General features: G+C 41.4%; 1 protein-coding gene across 3 annotated transcripts in view; it reads left to right on the top strand.

Annotated features, from left to right (window-relative positions):
* The window catches only part of dgkg (diacylglycerol kinase, gamma), a 145,782-nt gene that overhangs the window by 21,075 nt on the left and 108,182 nt on the right, over nucleotides 1–16,525 (top strand). For all 3 annotated transcript variants that reach the window (XM_006805785.2, XM_006805784.2, XM_087829590.1), the window contains exons 2-3: nucleotides 1,898–2,359; nucleotides 5,654–5,730. In XM_006805785.2, the coding sequence (XP_006805848.1) occupies nucleotides 2,293–2,359; nucleotides 5,654–5,730 (144 nt within the window). In that variant the 5' untranslated portion in view covers nucleotides 1,898–2,292. The remainder of the gene's footprint in view (nucleotides 1–1,897; nucleotides 2,360–5,653; nucleotides 5,731–16,525) is intronic.

Below are 16,525 nucleotides of genomic sequence, written 5' to 3'. Positions count from 1 at the left end.
CAACCGTTTTCTAGCCATATTTCATTCAGTTGAGAATCATTTCTAAAAATAAGCTCTTGTTATTCCCTCGGTAAATTAGATTGCTTTTATCTCTTCTCTTTTGGAACTACATGTACTCCAACATCAGTCAAATAAATCCTCTCATTTCTAATTTACACAAAAAGCACAAGTACAGATTCTTCCAGGAGCCAAGATGGATAATATCTCCTTTTGTTTTTTACACTTTTACACTGGAGACCTCCAAGTTTTACCTCGTGCTTTGAGCTTCTGGTAAAGTTTCAGATGGTTCCATCAGTGAAAAGACTTTTTCTCAGGACACTTTATGAAAGTATGATAGAAAGCAGAGGTGGCTGTACGCCATTCTAGTGAGCTCCGCTAAGTGGAATGCAGCCATCGTTCATGTTACAGAACACACCTGTGCTTTCTAATGTTACCATTAACATTAATAAAATACACATGAAATAAAAACAAGATGCTAAAAAAGGAGTAAATAAATAGAACTGTTTTTTGTTTTTTGTTATGCTATACTATGCGTGGCCACTAGAAGAAATAGAAAGCTTTTGGAGTGGCTGTAGCTCAGGTAGTAGAGTGGGTCACCTACTCAAAAAAAAAACCTTCGATAAAGTGCTTGTGTGAATGGGTGAATGCACGAGTTGTATAAAGTGCTTTGAGTGCTCAGTGAGAGTAGAAAAGCACTATATAAGAACCTGTCCATTTACCATTTACTTTAAGAAGGGCTCATATGCCAGCTCTTTTAATGTTAAAATTTTTTAAATCACTACCTTGGAGCACATGCAGTTTTACGCAAGAACCAATCATAACTTTTAGACTTATGGAACAATAAAATTGCTTTGAAAATAGCTTCAAAACCCAGGGTTAGATCTAAAGTGACCGAAACCCTGTTACAAACATGCTGCAGGTCATAGGGGATGAAAACCACGTTTATAGCAGGTCCAGTGCTGAAGTAGTGAACACTAAGAAGTGGAACTAGTTGATTATCAGCAAGTGAACCATGGTGTTGTTCAGTTGTACAAAAATTGCACTGTCACGTCACATGTATCCATTTTAGTAGTTTAATTGTCATCATGCTGAAAATCACAGAGCAAATGATTCTGTATTAAATGGCTATACTAGTATATAATAACAACTGTAATGCGACAAAACAACAAAGCTCAGGTTGGGCAGAGCTTTGCAAACATAATGTTAACAATATGATTCCAGCATTAAAAAATGAGCTGCTTGAATCTACTGGGACTTTTCTTGTCATGCACTTACAATGTATTTCCCACGGGAAATGTTCAGAAGACAAAAGGCTCCAAAAATGTATCTGCATCGTTTCAAATTTCCCAGGTCAGCTGCAGAAAAGTAATACATTTGTGCAGCATTTCCCTCAGCTGTCCGTCCCTCACTTTTATAAATCGTTTTTTGTTCATACTTGTTGGGGTGGCTGTAGCTCAGGTGGCAGAGCAGGTCAGCCACTAATCAGAAGGTCGGTGGTTCGATCCCACTCAATAGATCCCCCTCCTGGCTGCATGTCAAATATCCTTGGGCAAGATACTAACCTTGTTTGCCTACTGGTGGTGGTCAGAGGGCCACGTCTCTGTCAGTGCGCCCCAGGGCAGCTGTGGCTGCAATGTAGCTTGCCATTGCCAGTGTGTGAATGGGTGAATGACTGAATGTAGTGTAAAGCGCTTTGGGGTCCTTAGGGACTGAGTAAAGCGACAAATGCAGGCCATTTGTTGCTTCTTGCTTCTTGTTGCTCCTCCCATTCATTTCTCCGTTGTGCCTGCTAACAGGCTATCTACATATTTCATATCGAATCAGAGAAGCATGATGATCAACTCAATAAATTTGTTTCTCTTTTCTCTCTTTTTCCTCTCCCTCTCTCTTTCTCCAGGACAAAAAAGGGATTTTTGATGTGGACATGCTGAGAAAACTTGTGCCATCTTCCAGTGATCAGGATCAGTTAGCAGCCTTTGTGGACAGACTTCCCATTGGTCTTATTGTTTCAGGGGCTGAACTGGATTGAGTAAACTAAAATATATTTTATTTTGTGATTCAAAGGGACAAATTAAATATCCAGGGAGGGAAATATAAACATCGTCTTTCCTCCCCCACTGTCCATGTAGCCTCAGTTTTTTCAGCTTGCCCTCCTATGGTTCTCGTAGGAGCGATGACATCCCAAAACCTCTTCTTCTCAGTCGTACACAACGTGACCGAAGGATAGCCATCAGTTCCCACTGCAGCACTCGTGGACTGACACCAAGAGCCCAGCCCCTGGCTTCAGGCAGCATGGGAGACAGTAGCTGGGTGTGTCTGAGCCCGGCTGAGTTTAGCCAGCTGCAGCAGTACAGTGAATGTGAGTACCCGTGTGACTTGGTCCGGAGATTTGTTTGCATGGCAGAAATAGGTACATATAATGAGGTTTGTCTGTATGTGTCTCCATTTGTGTATAGCACATTTATGTATGCATTAGATGTTAAAATGCATGTGTTTAAATACTGCCTCCAGTGGTGAGAAAAGGGGTACTGGTTCTGTTTTAGCTACAATTGCAAAGCCACTTTGGGGCTATGTCAAGAAGAGCATCTGTTGTAAAAATCTGCCACATCAAACATGTAGACCAGCCTGCTGTGGTGACCCCTCGTGGCAAGGAAGCAGCTGACATTGGGATCAGTATTTTATAGACATATATATGTCATATTTATACATAAAGCAATCGGAGGGATCCAAACACTGGCCCTTCAACCTGCTTGATTTGTATCGCATGACTCTTTGCCACTTATTAGCCTGCTGAATAAGCCTTGTGGCTATCTCTTCCCTCACTGTCAGCTGCATTTGTTAGTCAAAGGAGCATCTGTCTTCTTGCTCCTGCTGGATTGTGCGTGTCATTGTGAGTGATGAATAGAGTGTGATACTCTCACGGAAGCTATTCCACCGAGGAATTACACAATCATGCATAAGTCATTGTCTTAAAGACCCACATGAACAGCATGCAACATGTAAGATTCACCGGCTGATTGCAGAGCCATTAACCCCAATCTTTTCATGGTGATAATAGTAGGTGTTCCCCTAAAGATGATAGAAAAGTCATGCATAGGACTATTTTACTGTGTATGCTCTGATTTAAAGCTGTCACTGATCTTGTCATTGGAGTGGTATTAGGACTGTTTGAAGTTCTATTGTCTCCAAATACTGCATTATTAATTTAATATACAGCTGTACCTAAAACAGTGATGCACAAAGTGGTGTTTTTCAGTTTCAACAGGTGCACTAGAGGGGCAACAAGGAGACAACCCCCAAAACATAAATGGTTTTACAGGTGGAGGCCACTGACATTTTTCACTCCCTATCATTTTTGGCTGTTTTTTCCCCACTAGTTTTGCATTTACTGTACCTAGGGTCAGTGTCACTACTGGTAGCATGAGGCGGTGCCTGGACACCACCCAGGTTGGTAGTCCAACCTCTCCTAGATGGCACATCAGTATCTTTCATTGGCAGAAAGTTGGCTGTGTCTCCCAGCACAGCCTCAAAAGCATGGAGGAGATTCTAGGAGAGGCGGTTACTCTAGGAGAGCTAGAGTAGCTGAGCTGTAGAAGGTCCTCATCTATCATGTTACTGATATCTGCTCTTTTGTGCAAAGAGGAATAGGATGAGCACTTCCAGAGCAACAAAATTACCTCCAGCAGGCCACTGGTGTGAATATCTCAGACCAAAAAATCAGAAACTGACTTAATGAGGGCCTAATGTCCTCTTGTGGGCCCTGTGCTCACTGCCTTGTGTCGCATTTGCCACAGAATACCAAATTGGCACGCCCACCACTGATGCCATGTGCTTTTCACTGATGATTCACTCTGAGCACGTATGACAGACATGAAAGTTTCTGGAGAAGCCGTGGAGGAGGTTATGCTGCTGGTAACATGATGGCCTGCGGAGGCATATCCACGGAGGAATGCAAAGATCTCTACAGCACAGGCAATGCCACCCTGGTATATGGCTGAAATCCTTGAACTCATTATTGCTGCTTTTTAACTAAATATATGTCATGATGGGAGGTAATGAGTTTTACTGGTTAACCTGCAAAATTCACCATTCTTTTGTTAGAAACCGTTTATGACATGTCTAGTGAATTACTCACACAGTGCAACTTATCCTACTGTAGTACACAGTTAGTGTTTGGCAGAGATATGGTGAATATGTATGAAGGAGTTGTTGGAGACGCGGTGGGGGGATTTGCATATATATCCATGCATACTCATTTAGAAAATAAACTCTTTAAGGCAGGAAGAGTTATTCCCATGGAAGAAACCTAATGACACATTACAGAGGAGGAACTTGCATGTTTTTAGAAACAATGCACTTTCTTAAACTTAACATGTAGAAGTAGCACAGTGGATTAATTAAGCCGCCTACACACACACACACACACACAGAAAAACCCACCCTCCAAGCCCTCATGCGTCTGTGCTCCAGCAGGGTTTTTGACTTTGGCTATCTTAGAGAAAAAATGTAGCGAGGAAATTTCTCGAGTGGACTTGTTGCACAGGTGGCATCCATCACGATACCACGCTGGAATTCACTGAGCTCTTGAGAAGGACCCATTCTTTCACAAATATTTGTAGAAGAGTCTGGATAACTAGGTACTTGATTTTATACACCTGTGGCCATGAAAGCTTGGAACAGCTGAATACAATGATTTGAATGGGTGAGTGAATATTTTTGACAATATAGTGTATCAAAAATATTTTTGGCTGCTCTCTTGTTATCAAAAGCTCCAGATATTTTAATTTGGCAAGAATTTACCCCCTGTGCCTTTTGTGATACAGCCGCAAAGTGATTTGTGTCTCCTCACTAGATCGGGTATTTTAACCCACGTCACCTGAGACTGTATCCTCATTCTCTGCATTTGTCTCCTTGTGTCACTCTAATCACGGCAGATATAGGAAACACTTCCATAACTCTTTTTTTTTTGCCTGTCCCGTTTGGCTCTTTTGCCATCAGAATTATTGTCTAAAGGCAAAGAAAGATGCCCAATGGATTTACTTCCATAACTCTGAGTACTCAAAGCACTGTATACAACATTCACCCAATCACTAACTTTAATCTGAGTGCTTTTCTAACAACATTCACACTCCGATGGATTCATTGGAGAGCAAGTTCACGCTAGTATCTTGCCCAAGGATACTTGACATGCAGACTGGAGGAGCCAGGGATCGAACCATCAACCTTCCGATCAGTAGGTGACCTGCTCTACCTCCTGAGCTACAGCCACCCTGTTGTGTATGTGTTGCGGTGATGGTGGTCCTGTGGTTTTCATGCACACATGTACATTTGCTCTTTCTAATTATTTGACAGATGGCCGTGGGATGAGGTCAGTATTCTGCACAAAGGCATTTAGTGTGCGCGTATAAAGGATTTGCATCAAAAAGTGAGAAATACGCGATGTCCCTTTCCCCTTTTAACATGCTGACTCACCAGCTTAACTGATCAAGAGCGCCTTCTTACAGATGAGAGTGTTTATCTGGGAATTTATTTATGAGTTGTATCATGTTTATTTATTTTTTGTATCCCCATTTTGGTTAAGATGTATGTGAGTCAAAGTAAAATACATTGCTCTGTGTAGAGTGTTAACTCAGTTTTTCTCTTGCCTCTTCAGACTCCACAAAGAAGCTGAAGGATGTGCTGGAGGAGTTTCATGGTGGAGGAGTCCTTTCCAAATACAATCCAGAGCAGGTATGTCTGCAGCACAATTCCCTGCTCCATTATTCTTCTTGCACTTTGATCTCTTTTTCTCCCTTTCTGCTTGATATTCTGACTCTTTCCTGCACACTAACAAAAACAGAATCAGCCTCATTATTCAGGTGCTTGTTAAGTTCCTCTAACTCAGGGTGCTATGAGTCTTCGAAATGCTTAGTCAGCCCCAAATTTAGGATGATTATCTGTGTTTAAACACAGCCGGAATTTCATCACTACCTCTGCCACCTGATGTCAGCAGATCAGCTCCCAGCTGTATTGTAGACTCCTGTGTCTGAGGCTTTTGGTGGAAAAATGTTTATATCATCGTCTCGGCTTTGAACAGCACTACTATATTTCTTAGGATTAAGTCACATTTCTTTTGTGTCCCGTTTGGATCTTTAGCCATCAGAATTGTTGTCTTAAGGCCAAGAAAGATGCCAAGCGGATTTATTTTACCAAGTGGATCATCATGGCCTTGCCATATTGGTCCATTTGATTGACCTTTATTATAATTATGAATTTGTTTTATTTTCGGTTGCTACAAATGGGACAGACATGACTGGGGGATAGGACAGGGAGAAAGAATGAAAGAAAGAGAGGGAGAGAAAGAAAACCAGAGGGGAGAAGAGACGGTGAGAAAGGGGGGAAGAAAGAAAGAAAAACAAACAAAACACCTGGATCACCTGTATGGAGAAAAAAAAACAGAAGAGAAAGCAAACAAAAAAAGAGCAACATAATAAAAACAGCACCATCACAATAAACTAGCTAGCAGTAGATAACAGTAGATTCTAAATATTAAATGATATTGTGCAGCACGCAAGATAGACTAAGGATTAAGTCACATTTCTTTGTTCACTGAGTTATTACCCAGCATCAGTGTTGGGGAGTAATGGAATACATGTACGGGTGTTCTGCGAATCCATACTCTGACGGGTAAAGTTAAGTGTTAAACATCAAAGTTGCAGAGCAGGAGCAGACGGCTTGTTTAGATGGGCATGTTCTTTTTAGTGAATTCTCTCTAAAAGGAACAGCATCTAAGCAAAGCACAAGACTTCTGGAACAGTTTATATGAGAACGCACAGCACCATGTTTGGCAAAAACCAAGCACAGTGTAAACACCTCACACCAGCTGTCAATCACGGTGATGGGGGGGTGATGATTTGGGTTTGTTTTGCAGCCACAGAACCTGGTCACTTTGCAGTTATTAAGTTAATGATGAATCCTCTGTGTACCAACGTATTCTAAAGTCTAATGTAAAGCCATCTGTCCCACAACTAAAGCTTGGCTGAAACTGGGTTATGCAAACACACCAGAAATCAACAGCAGAACGACTGAAAAGGAAAAGAATTGAAGCTTTAAAACAAACAGCCAAAGTCCGGACCTCAATCTGATTTAAGTGCTGTGGCAGAACGGGCCAGAATTCCCATTCTGGACTGATAAAGTCATGGCAAAGGTGTTCTACAGGCTACTGAATCATGACTTGTACTTTAATGATGCTGTACTGTAATCATAAACGATGGAAGCACATAGACTGATGGTTCAACCGATGAACAGCAGAAGGCAGCTCCATAAGAACATGTTTATAGGGACTAAAGAACCCAGAATACAAGTTTTATAACTCATTTACCTGATATGCACAGAAGACGATAACAGGTTACAGGTTGTTGTATTTCAGCTGCACATCACTGGGCCATGAGCTGTCTTGAATAATAAACTGTAACTATACAAAGGAATAACATTTAGGCTTTAATTTATCAATGCTATAATGTCATAATCAGCCGATCTGTATATATTTGGAGATAGTACTTCCACTTACATCAGAATGTGTACACATACAAAGTATCAAACCTTCCTTTGGCTGCTCCCTTTAGGAGCCACCACAGCAGATCATGTGCCTCCATCTCACCTTATCCCCAGCATCCTCTTCTGTCATACAAACCCGTGGCCTCTGTATGTCCTGTCACACCAACCCTCTGCATGTCACAACACGTCTCATACACAAAAAGTGTGTTAAGAATAAATGTACTTTTACATACGTGGTTATAACAGTTCAATTTTTTTTAGGCAAACTATTAAAACCTTACAGACTTCAGACTAATGTCAGAAAATTGGCATATTGTAGAAATAACATTTGAAGTGTGATTTAAAGTTTTAAAATGGCACATTAAAACCTTTAAATTGGTTTACACAACCAGCACGGTGGCACGGTGGTTAACACTGTTGCCGCACAGCAAGAAGGTCCTGAGTTCAATTCCACAAATCAGGCCGGGGTCTTTCTGTGTAGAGTTTGCATGTTCTCCCCGTGTTTGCGTGGGTTCCCTCCGGGTACTCCGGCTTCCTCCCACCGTCCAAAGACATGCATCTTGTGGGGACAGGTTAATTGGATAATCCAAATTGCCACTAGGTGTGAATATGTGAGTGCGAATGGTTGTCTGTCCCTGTGTGTTGGCCCTGCGACAGACTGGCGACCTGTCCAGGGTGTAGCCTGCCTCTCGCCCTATGACAGCTGGGATAGGCTCCAGCGCCCCCCGCGACCCTGAAAAGGATAAGCGGAAGCGAATGGATGGATGGATGGTTTACACAACATATGTTTTATGTGGTATGCTATTTGTTCCTTTATAAAAATTGCACATGAGACAACTTATGAGAACCAGTAGTTCATTTCTTAAGCCACTCTGAAAAGTCACAATGCCTTCTCATGTTCAAAGCAATTGAGACAGGAGGAGTTGAGTAGTTTTAAAGTCACATATTCAGAAACGGGAGGATGCCGGGGTGGATGGATGAGCTGACAAAACACTTTGTGTTTGCTTCAGACACATGACCAGTAAGCTCATGCTGGTCAGAATTCAAATTAATCATTTGTGCACAACGTCTTGATCCATGCTGAATCACCCAGTTAAGTAAATCCCAACAGGTTGATTCTGTTCTCCCGGATGTAGTATTTTCAGTGGGAGAAACGGAATGAGTGACGAAACGTCTCTCCCAACAGAATCAAACTTTTGGGATTTGTGCACAACGTTCATCTAAACGAGTCTTCGCCCAAATTGTACTCAATTTCACATTTGTCGTTTTTGCGTTGAGATAAACTGTAAACAGGATGAGTGTCACGGTTGATGATGGCCAACCGTGGGGAAGGTGAGGGAAGTAGGACCCAGTCGCGGAGCTCTGTGTATAAGCAATGCGTTTATTTACAGTGTATGGAACCAAACAAGAATAAATCCCCGTGCTTTCCCCAGACTCCCGTGTCGTGTCCTCCTTGTGCCCTCTGCTCCCGTGTGTCTGCACTCCCGGTGCTCGCTGCTCTTCAGGCTTCCCACGCTCCTCCTGCAGGAAACGATAGCGGCAGCTGTCAGGACACTTAACTATAGCAGGCATGCACTCAAAGACTAAACCTAAACTGGATGACTAACGTGGAGTTTCACGCAATGATCCCACGTCAGTGGGAGCTCCAAGACTCTCCTAAGTAGCTCCCCCGACGAGCCCTGATCAGCAGCAGGTGTGTAGCAGGAGCTTTGGGTGTGGCCAGTCCCCTAGCAGGGCCACACCCACCAGGCCTGAAGGCGCCTGTAAACCGGTGTTTGCAGAAACACCTGCATCCAAACACACACACACATATCGGCAAGCATGGAGAAGAGGGGCAGCAACACCAAAAATACATATAATATAACATACGTCCATAACTGCTTGGGGATCCTGGGTCGCTCAGACCCTGACAATGAGTCACTACGTCACTGACATTCTGTTTATTTATTTTTGTACGATGGTCTTTTTTGGTCTTTTGTTTTTACAAAAAGCCTCTAATTGTAAAAAAGCACAATTAGAGCTCCAGTGTATTTAGTTAAAGAATTATTTTTGTGCCTGTATTCTGAACTAAATCTTAACGAAAGCTATGTCATAATATTAAAGGGTTAGTTGTTATTGTTGTTCATGATCTCCTATTCTTATGCATCAGACAGCTATTTAGGTTAGAGTCATGGTTTAACATTTCATATGGCTTAGGGCTAATTTTATACGTCTGAGTGGAGGACTGGTGGTAATCAACTGACTTTGATGTTCATTAAATCTATGTTCTCATGTGATGTTCAGCCTCTCCCTGTCACCTTTATATTCTCATATGAGAGCATAGCTGGACTGGCCATCGGGCATACCGGGCATTTGCCCGGTGGGCCGCTGGCGATTTTTTGATTTTATGGGCCGATCGATTTTTTTTTTTTTTTTTTTTTGGAAGGGTATAAATAATGAAAGGTGTTGAAATTGGTCATGATCGACTCTGGGCTGGACCAATTACAGCCGAGGAGGTCGGATGCACCCGCCCCCTTGTTTAGCAATCTTATAGACCAGGGGTCGGCAACATGCGGCTCTGGGAGCCGCATGCGGCTCTTTTGTCCTTATACTGCGGCTCCCGGTGGTTTGGGAAAATAAATTAGAAGTATTTAGCTGAAGTGTATTTTATTTGTGTTTAGTTCTTTTTTTAACTTGTAGTTCTAAATTGGAAGATTATTGTGATTTTGAAATATAAAAATAAAATTATATTATATTATTTTTTCACCGCTCAAAATAAGTTATGGATCTTCGGATCCACATTATGTCAGCAACTCCACCATGAACTATGTTAAAACAAACACCGCTCACGCCTCACAGATGACAGCTTACAGTCCTGCGTCAAGATGAAAGCCCCGATTTGCAGATGCTGCGCACAGGTTCGGGACCATAAGTCTTATTGTAAACATATCACGGCAGACCCGACGATGTTTGCATGAACACGCTTTTCAGCATCTCTTTATTGACCACTTTTCACACACGGTTGCTGTACGCATACAGCCGGCTGTAGCTTTTCAGCTCACAGCCCGACAACACAACAGCAGAGAGAGCACAGACTTTAAGGTGGCGAGGTGTGATTGCGGGTGCCGCTCAGGTGCGTCCGCCTCCCAGCGGCGCTGCAGACCACGCCCCGCCACACACATTAACCAGGTAAAATACATATTTAGGCAGAATTTTGCAAATATCTATTTTTCATCTTTTAGCAGCATAGTGCTTTTTTTCCAATTACTTTTTAAAAGTCAGGTCAAGGCTCCAAAAGCCCAAAGGCGATATAAGGGTGGCGACTCACAACAGTTTTTGTTTGCTGGATCATTTTAGTTCAGCTAGGCGTCTTTCCTTTTGTTATATTTCTTCAGTTCAAAATGTGTTAATTACATAAATAAAATGTAATTTTCTCTGTAGCACTTCATGGATTTCATAAGCAACACACCTTAGTTGCTCTGTGGATTCTTTTAAAAAGCAGTTAAAAACTTTTCTGTTCAAACAAGCCTTTTGTTGATCTACGTATTTTATATTCTTTACATTATTTACATTTGATCTTTTACATTGTGTATAATGTCTATTGATTGTATTGTTTATTTTAATATTTGTGTACAGCGCTTTGTGACTGCCTGTCTGTGAAAAGCACTTAATAAATAAACTTTACTTACTTACTTTAGTTGTTCACACAAAGCATAAAAGTAAAAAAAACAATATATACAGTGTTATCTTCATTTTAGATTTCAAAAAGTATTTGCGGCTCCCAGTGTTTTCTTTTGCGTGGAAACCGGGTCCAAGTGGCTCTTTGGGTGTTAAAGGTTGCAGACCCCTGTTATAGACGAACTAAAGAAAATGGAGAACAAAAAAAGGAAAGGAGGTGCAGAAAAAATTAGGGCCAAAAAGAAACAAGCCCTTCAGGCAGACGCTGCCAAATGTGTAAAAAATAACTGAATTGTTTGGTGGTAGCTATGGCATAGCTTCCACAGATTTAGAAACATCAGCAAGTGGTGGAGGCCAGCAGGTGGATAAGGGAAAGGGGAGGCAAGAGGAGGAGAGACCCGAGGCGGCCGCCGGTGTTGTGCCAAAAAGTGATTGCCTGCCAAAAACTGATTTCCAATGTTTGCGTGTATTTTTTATGTGTAATATCTTTACGTATGTTGGTAAATAGACTTCGGTGAACAGCGTTTACAAAGGGGCTATATATGGAATTAAAAAATTAGCTGTTTTTTCAAGTATCTTTACAACTCTGTGTTATTGTACTTACATTATAACCAATCCGGTCCTTTATCCCCACTTTAAATATTTTTACAGAACTATTGTAATATTTGAGCCATTTCTGCTGTCCAACTACTTCTTACAAAAGACATTTTTAATGTTAATTCGATTTTTTTAACGGCATAAATAAAGGTTATATAAAAGTCACTGCCAAAGACTGATTGCGGCTTCTACCTTGTTACACTAATGTTGTTTGTAGCTCAATATGACTTTATGTCATCCATAAGCGATGCATTTGACATATGTTTCACATATTATAGCCCAACAAGTTACTTATATAGCAATTTAAATACGAGCAATCAGTTTTTGGCAAATACCAGAAATCAGTTTTTGGCACAACACCGGCTATTGCAGTTAATAATACAACAGCTTCTTGCCATTTTTTGTGTTTCTTTTTATCGCTGTTTAACTGAGTTCAGTTGAAAGCCTGCGTGCGCTAGTACCTCTTGCCACAATCCTTTGCGGTTTTACCCCTGAATGACGTCACATTTTTGGTGGGCCGGTCTCTAGTCAAAATGCCCGGGCCGATTTTTTGTCCCAGTTCAGCCCTGTATGAGAGCCTCATTTTTCTTTCTTACTCTGTTCATTATCACCTCCACTTGGCTGTACAATTGTCCTCAGTATTTGCGATGACACAACTAACAGCCTGGCTGGACATTTGGCGCCACAGAACCAGACTTAATGTTCACGTGGGCTTTCTGAGACCCCGTTGTCACCTGGCGCCACCGTGACGACTCCAGCCCTGCATCTGCCATCCATCAGTGTGTGTGCGCTTGTGCATGTGTGTCTGTGCGTGTGCGCATAACCCACAATGAGTCATCGCTGCATCAAGCTAGCTGTTGTGGAATCCACTCAGGAAGTAGACCTTTCTTTCTTCCCACTCACTCATTGTTTTTATTGAGCTTTTATTTTTAGCCAAAGTGTGGTCCTGAATTTTTACAATGATAATAAATAAATAGCAAACAAATAAATATCACCCTATCATTCTCAGTGACTGATGAGTGACTGAGAAACAAAGACTGAACATCACACCCACAGATTTTTTTTAACAACAGGCGAAGTCTCTATAAGCATCTGTCATGACAGTGTGGGAGTGATGTCTTTTGCCTGTGCTCTATGCACTTTGTTTGTTGGCCAAGGTTTCAATGAAACAGTGCAAATGTTTGGAGAGCTGTTTTTGAGACATGCAAATTATTTATGTGCTTAAAATGTTTAAGTTGGGTGTGCACTTCATGATTGTCAGGTTGATGTGATTTGGATGTGCTGGCTGATCAAACCCAGACAGACTGGGTCACTTCCAGCTGGGCTTAGTTGGTGTTGACAGCTTGTAGAAAGTGTTATCTTTATTTTTAGGAACCAGTCATTGTTGCCTGTTCTCACTATGTTTTTGAAAAATATATGTAATATTTGTGATTTACAGAGTGTTCACAGAATGTTTTCCCTGTGTCTCTGTGTGTGTTCATAGGTGACTCTAAATTGGCTGTAGGTGTGAATGTTCTTCTACAGCAGCGGTCCCCAACCCCTGGGCCACGGACCGGTACCGGTCCTTGAGTCGTTTGGTACCGGGCTGCGAGAGTTGAGGCTCGGGTGTGAAATTTATGGTTTTGAGGGTTTTTATCATTAACTCGGTTTCCCTGGGTCTTTTCCCGTGTTGTAGGAGTGTTTTATTCTGAAAGTAATATTTACACGTTACCATAGCGACCAGAGTGCATTAAGGGGCAGAGAGGAGGATGTTACTCTCAGTGTTGTTGGCGCATTTCTGGAGGACGCTGCTAATAAAGTTACACAATTACACAGTGAATTCATGTTTATTATTATATTAACAAAATACCACAGTTTTTGTCTCGGTCGTGTCATTTTATTTTGTTGTATTATCCACCACACCTTAAAGGCCGGTCCGTGAAAATGTTGTCTGACATTTAACCGGTCCATGGTGCCAAGGTTGGGGACCACTGTTCTGCAGCCAGTAAAATAAGTACTGAGTATTGAACATGTCACCAATTTTCTAAAGAAATATATTTCTAAAGCTCCTTGACATCTCACCAGATTTTGGTAACAACCCATCCAATCCACTCATGCAAAGAAATCAAACCATAGATGTCCATAACTTATGTGCAATAATCAGAAATGACACAGGGAAAAAGTATTGAATACACCATACACTATCAATTAGAAATAAATTAGAAATTAATTAGAAAAAATCTTGCAGTGCTAATTAATATCAGCTGGCTTAGTCCCAACTGATGGCCTATAAAAAGGTGTCTCATTACCAACGTATCACACAAGAAACATCTCACGATGGGTACAACCAATGAGCTCTCTCGAGACCTTTGCAACTTTAATGTTGCAAACATAATAATGAGATTGGTTACAGAAGAATTAAAAACTGGTGATGTGTTCAGTACTTATTTTGCCTGCTGTATCTCTCTCTCTGTCAGCTCTGCGTCAAACTGGCTACCTGTCCATGGTGGACTTTGGCTCCTGAGACCCTGAATCTGGTAAAGGAAATAGAAAGGAATGGATGGATTTGTGGCTGCTGTAAAGTTGCCAGTGTTGATTGGCTCAGTTTTTTTCTTCCACGAGGAAGCTAGCTGGGGCTTTTCTCCACTTCACAGAGGTGGTAAACTTTTATTGCAGGCAGTCTTTTATTTGTTATGAGTAGATATGAACAAATCCTGCTTTTGTGGTGCTCCTTTTTCCTCTGTTAAAGTGACTGCTTTATCCTTAAGCAGCAGTATCAGGGTCTAGCAACTGTATCCAATCAAAGAACCACTCACTATTCTTTTTTTAGATTCTATTTTTGGCATTTTAAGACTTTATTTGACAGCACAGTGAATAGAGTAGACAGGAAAGCTGTTCGAGAGAGTGTGATGGAATGACACGCAGGAAATGATCTGGGGCAGGCTCAAACCCAGCTCACTTTTTACTTTATGAAGATTTTTTAGCTGTTCTTGCAACTTCTAGTAGTTAACTTATAAAAGCACACCTTAGAATTTGCTTGTTAAGCACGCACTACTAGTTCTGGGGCAGGTTCTTCATTCATGCCTGGCCCAGCAGTTCTCTGCTCAGGTGCTTAGAGCTGTGGATGGAACAGTGATGCATAAGCAAAGTCAATCAAAGCATTTGACAGACAAGCTAAAAGAAGAAAAAAAAAGAAGATTAAATGGAGCATGTAAAGGTGTCATTTGGGAGATATTTACAGATCAGCAGCCTTGAGCTCGCTCACACAGAGAACAGCCTGTAGTTACTCTCGGGAAAAAGTGTTTCCCAGAGGAATGAGAATTTTTGCAAATGCATCTGGAGGTACTTAGATTCAAAGCACGGTATCAACCTATGAAAAGCAGCTTTTTGTATGTCCTGATTTCATATAAAGTACATTCTGTGGTATGTGTGCACATGAGCATATTTGACTGAATCTGCTGTGCTACACGATGGACACCGAATTAAAGCCTTGCAGTGTGTTTGGCCAAATAAGGAGAAGCGAGTGATATGAATAATGCCTGGCAGGATTTGGGAGCTCTCAGGGTTAGGTTAGCAGTGTCGAGCTGAGAGCGGATCCTTACCACTGTGTGCTCTTCTCCGATGGGCATCAGTTACAGCAGCTCCAAACCTGCAGAACAGAAGCATTTTAAAAGTGTGTCTGTCTTCAAAGTGAAAATAATCAACTGTACTTTCTACTATTTTAGAACATACTAAATTCTGTACAACCTTAATATATTTGCTAGTTTTACTTGTATTTACTGTTTTGTTTATTATTATCATTATTATTATTATTATTATTATTGAAACAGAACTCTTAAACAACCCACTAAGAACAAATATGACAGACAGTTTTGGTAGTGATGGGAGCCCTTATAAGAGGTTATCAAAACGTTTTGAGTCCAGCTGCTATTTTTAGATCCCCATGCAGAAGTCCTGTTATGGACCCTTTGTACTTGTGCCTCTGTGAAGAGTGCTGGATCTCCTCGTGTGTGTCAAAATGGCGATCCTTCATTTTGATTTCCAGTTTTGGGAATAAAGTTGCCTGAAGACAAATCTGGTGAACAGAGCAGGTGTGTTTTATGTACTATGTTTTCATTGCATTTTGTGCTGGCACACACCATTTCATGTGCAGTTTAGATTGTTTCCACTTAATATCTTCTGTAAGAGATTACAGGGCATTATACTTGAACTCTGCAATGGCAGTCTAACCCTGGAGACTAATTCACCATGCAGAACTCCTTGTACGTTTATAAAAACAAAAACAAACCAAAAAACACAGGCTTGCTTCCGGCCTCGTTCATTACCTGAAATTCTGCATCCAGGCTTGGAAACTATCGACTCATCTGAAAACTGTGGAAAACTGCCGAGGCTTCACTGGAGAACCAACTCATCATTAGTAATGATCCTTCACACAAAATTGGTGTCAGTTTGAAACAACATAATGTCGGCTCTCTGCACAAGTTTGGGGACCATTGCGAAATTGCAAAGCCCAACCCTGTCCCAACTAAACAATTGTCATAAAACCATTTTTCTCTCCATTCTGAGGTGCCGACTCCTTAATTTGCACACCTTAATTCTCCCATGCACCTTCATAGATAACTTGAATCTTTTCTTTGTCAACATACCACATTTCTGTGAGTGGATGGGCTCATAGGGGCTCTGAAATGTTAAAAGCTAATGTTCTCAATGCAGTCCCAATTGCTGTTTTCTGATAGCACCTATGCTGGATTAGAGC

This window comes from Neolamprologus brichardi, chromosome 16, assembly GCF_056152115.1.
Source record: "Neolamprologus brichardi isolate AB-2024 chromosome 16, ASM5615211v1, whole genome shotgun sequence".
Taxonomy (NCBI): domain Eukaryota; kingdom Metazoa; phylum Chordata; class Actinopteri; order Cichliformes; family Cichlidae; genus Neolamprologus; species Neolamprologus brichardi.
Note: the sequence above shows the minus strand (reverse complement) of the source record. Positions and strands in the feature narration are given on the sequence as shown.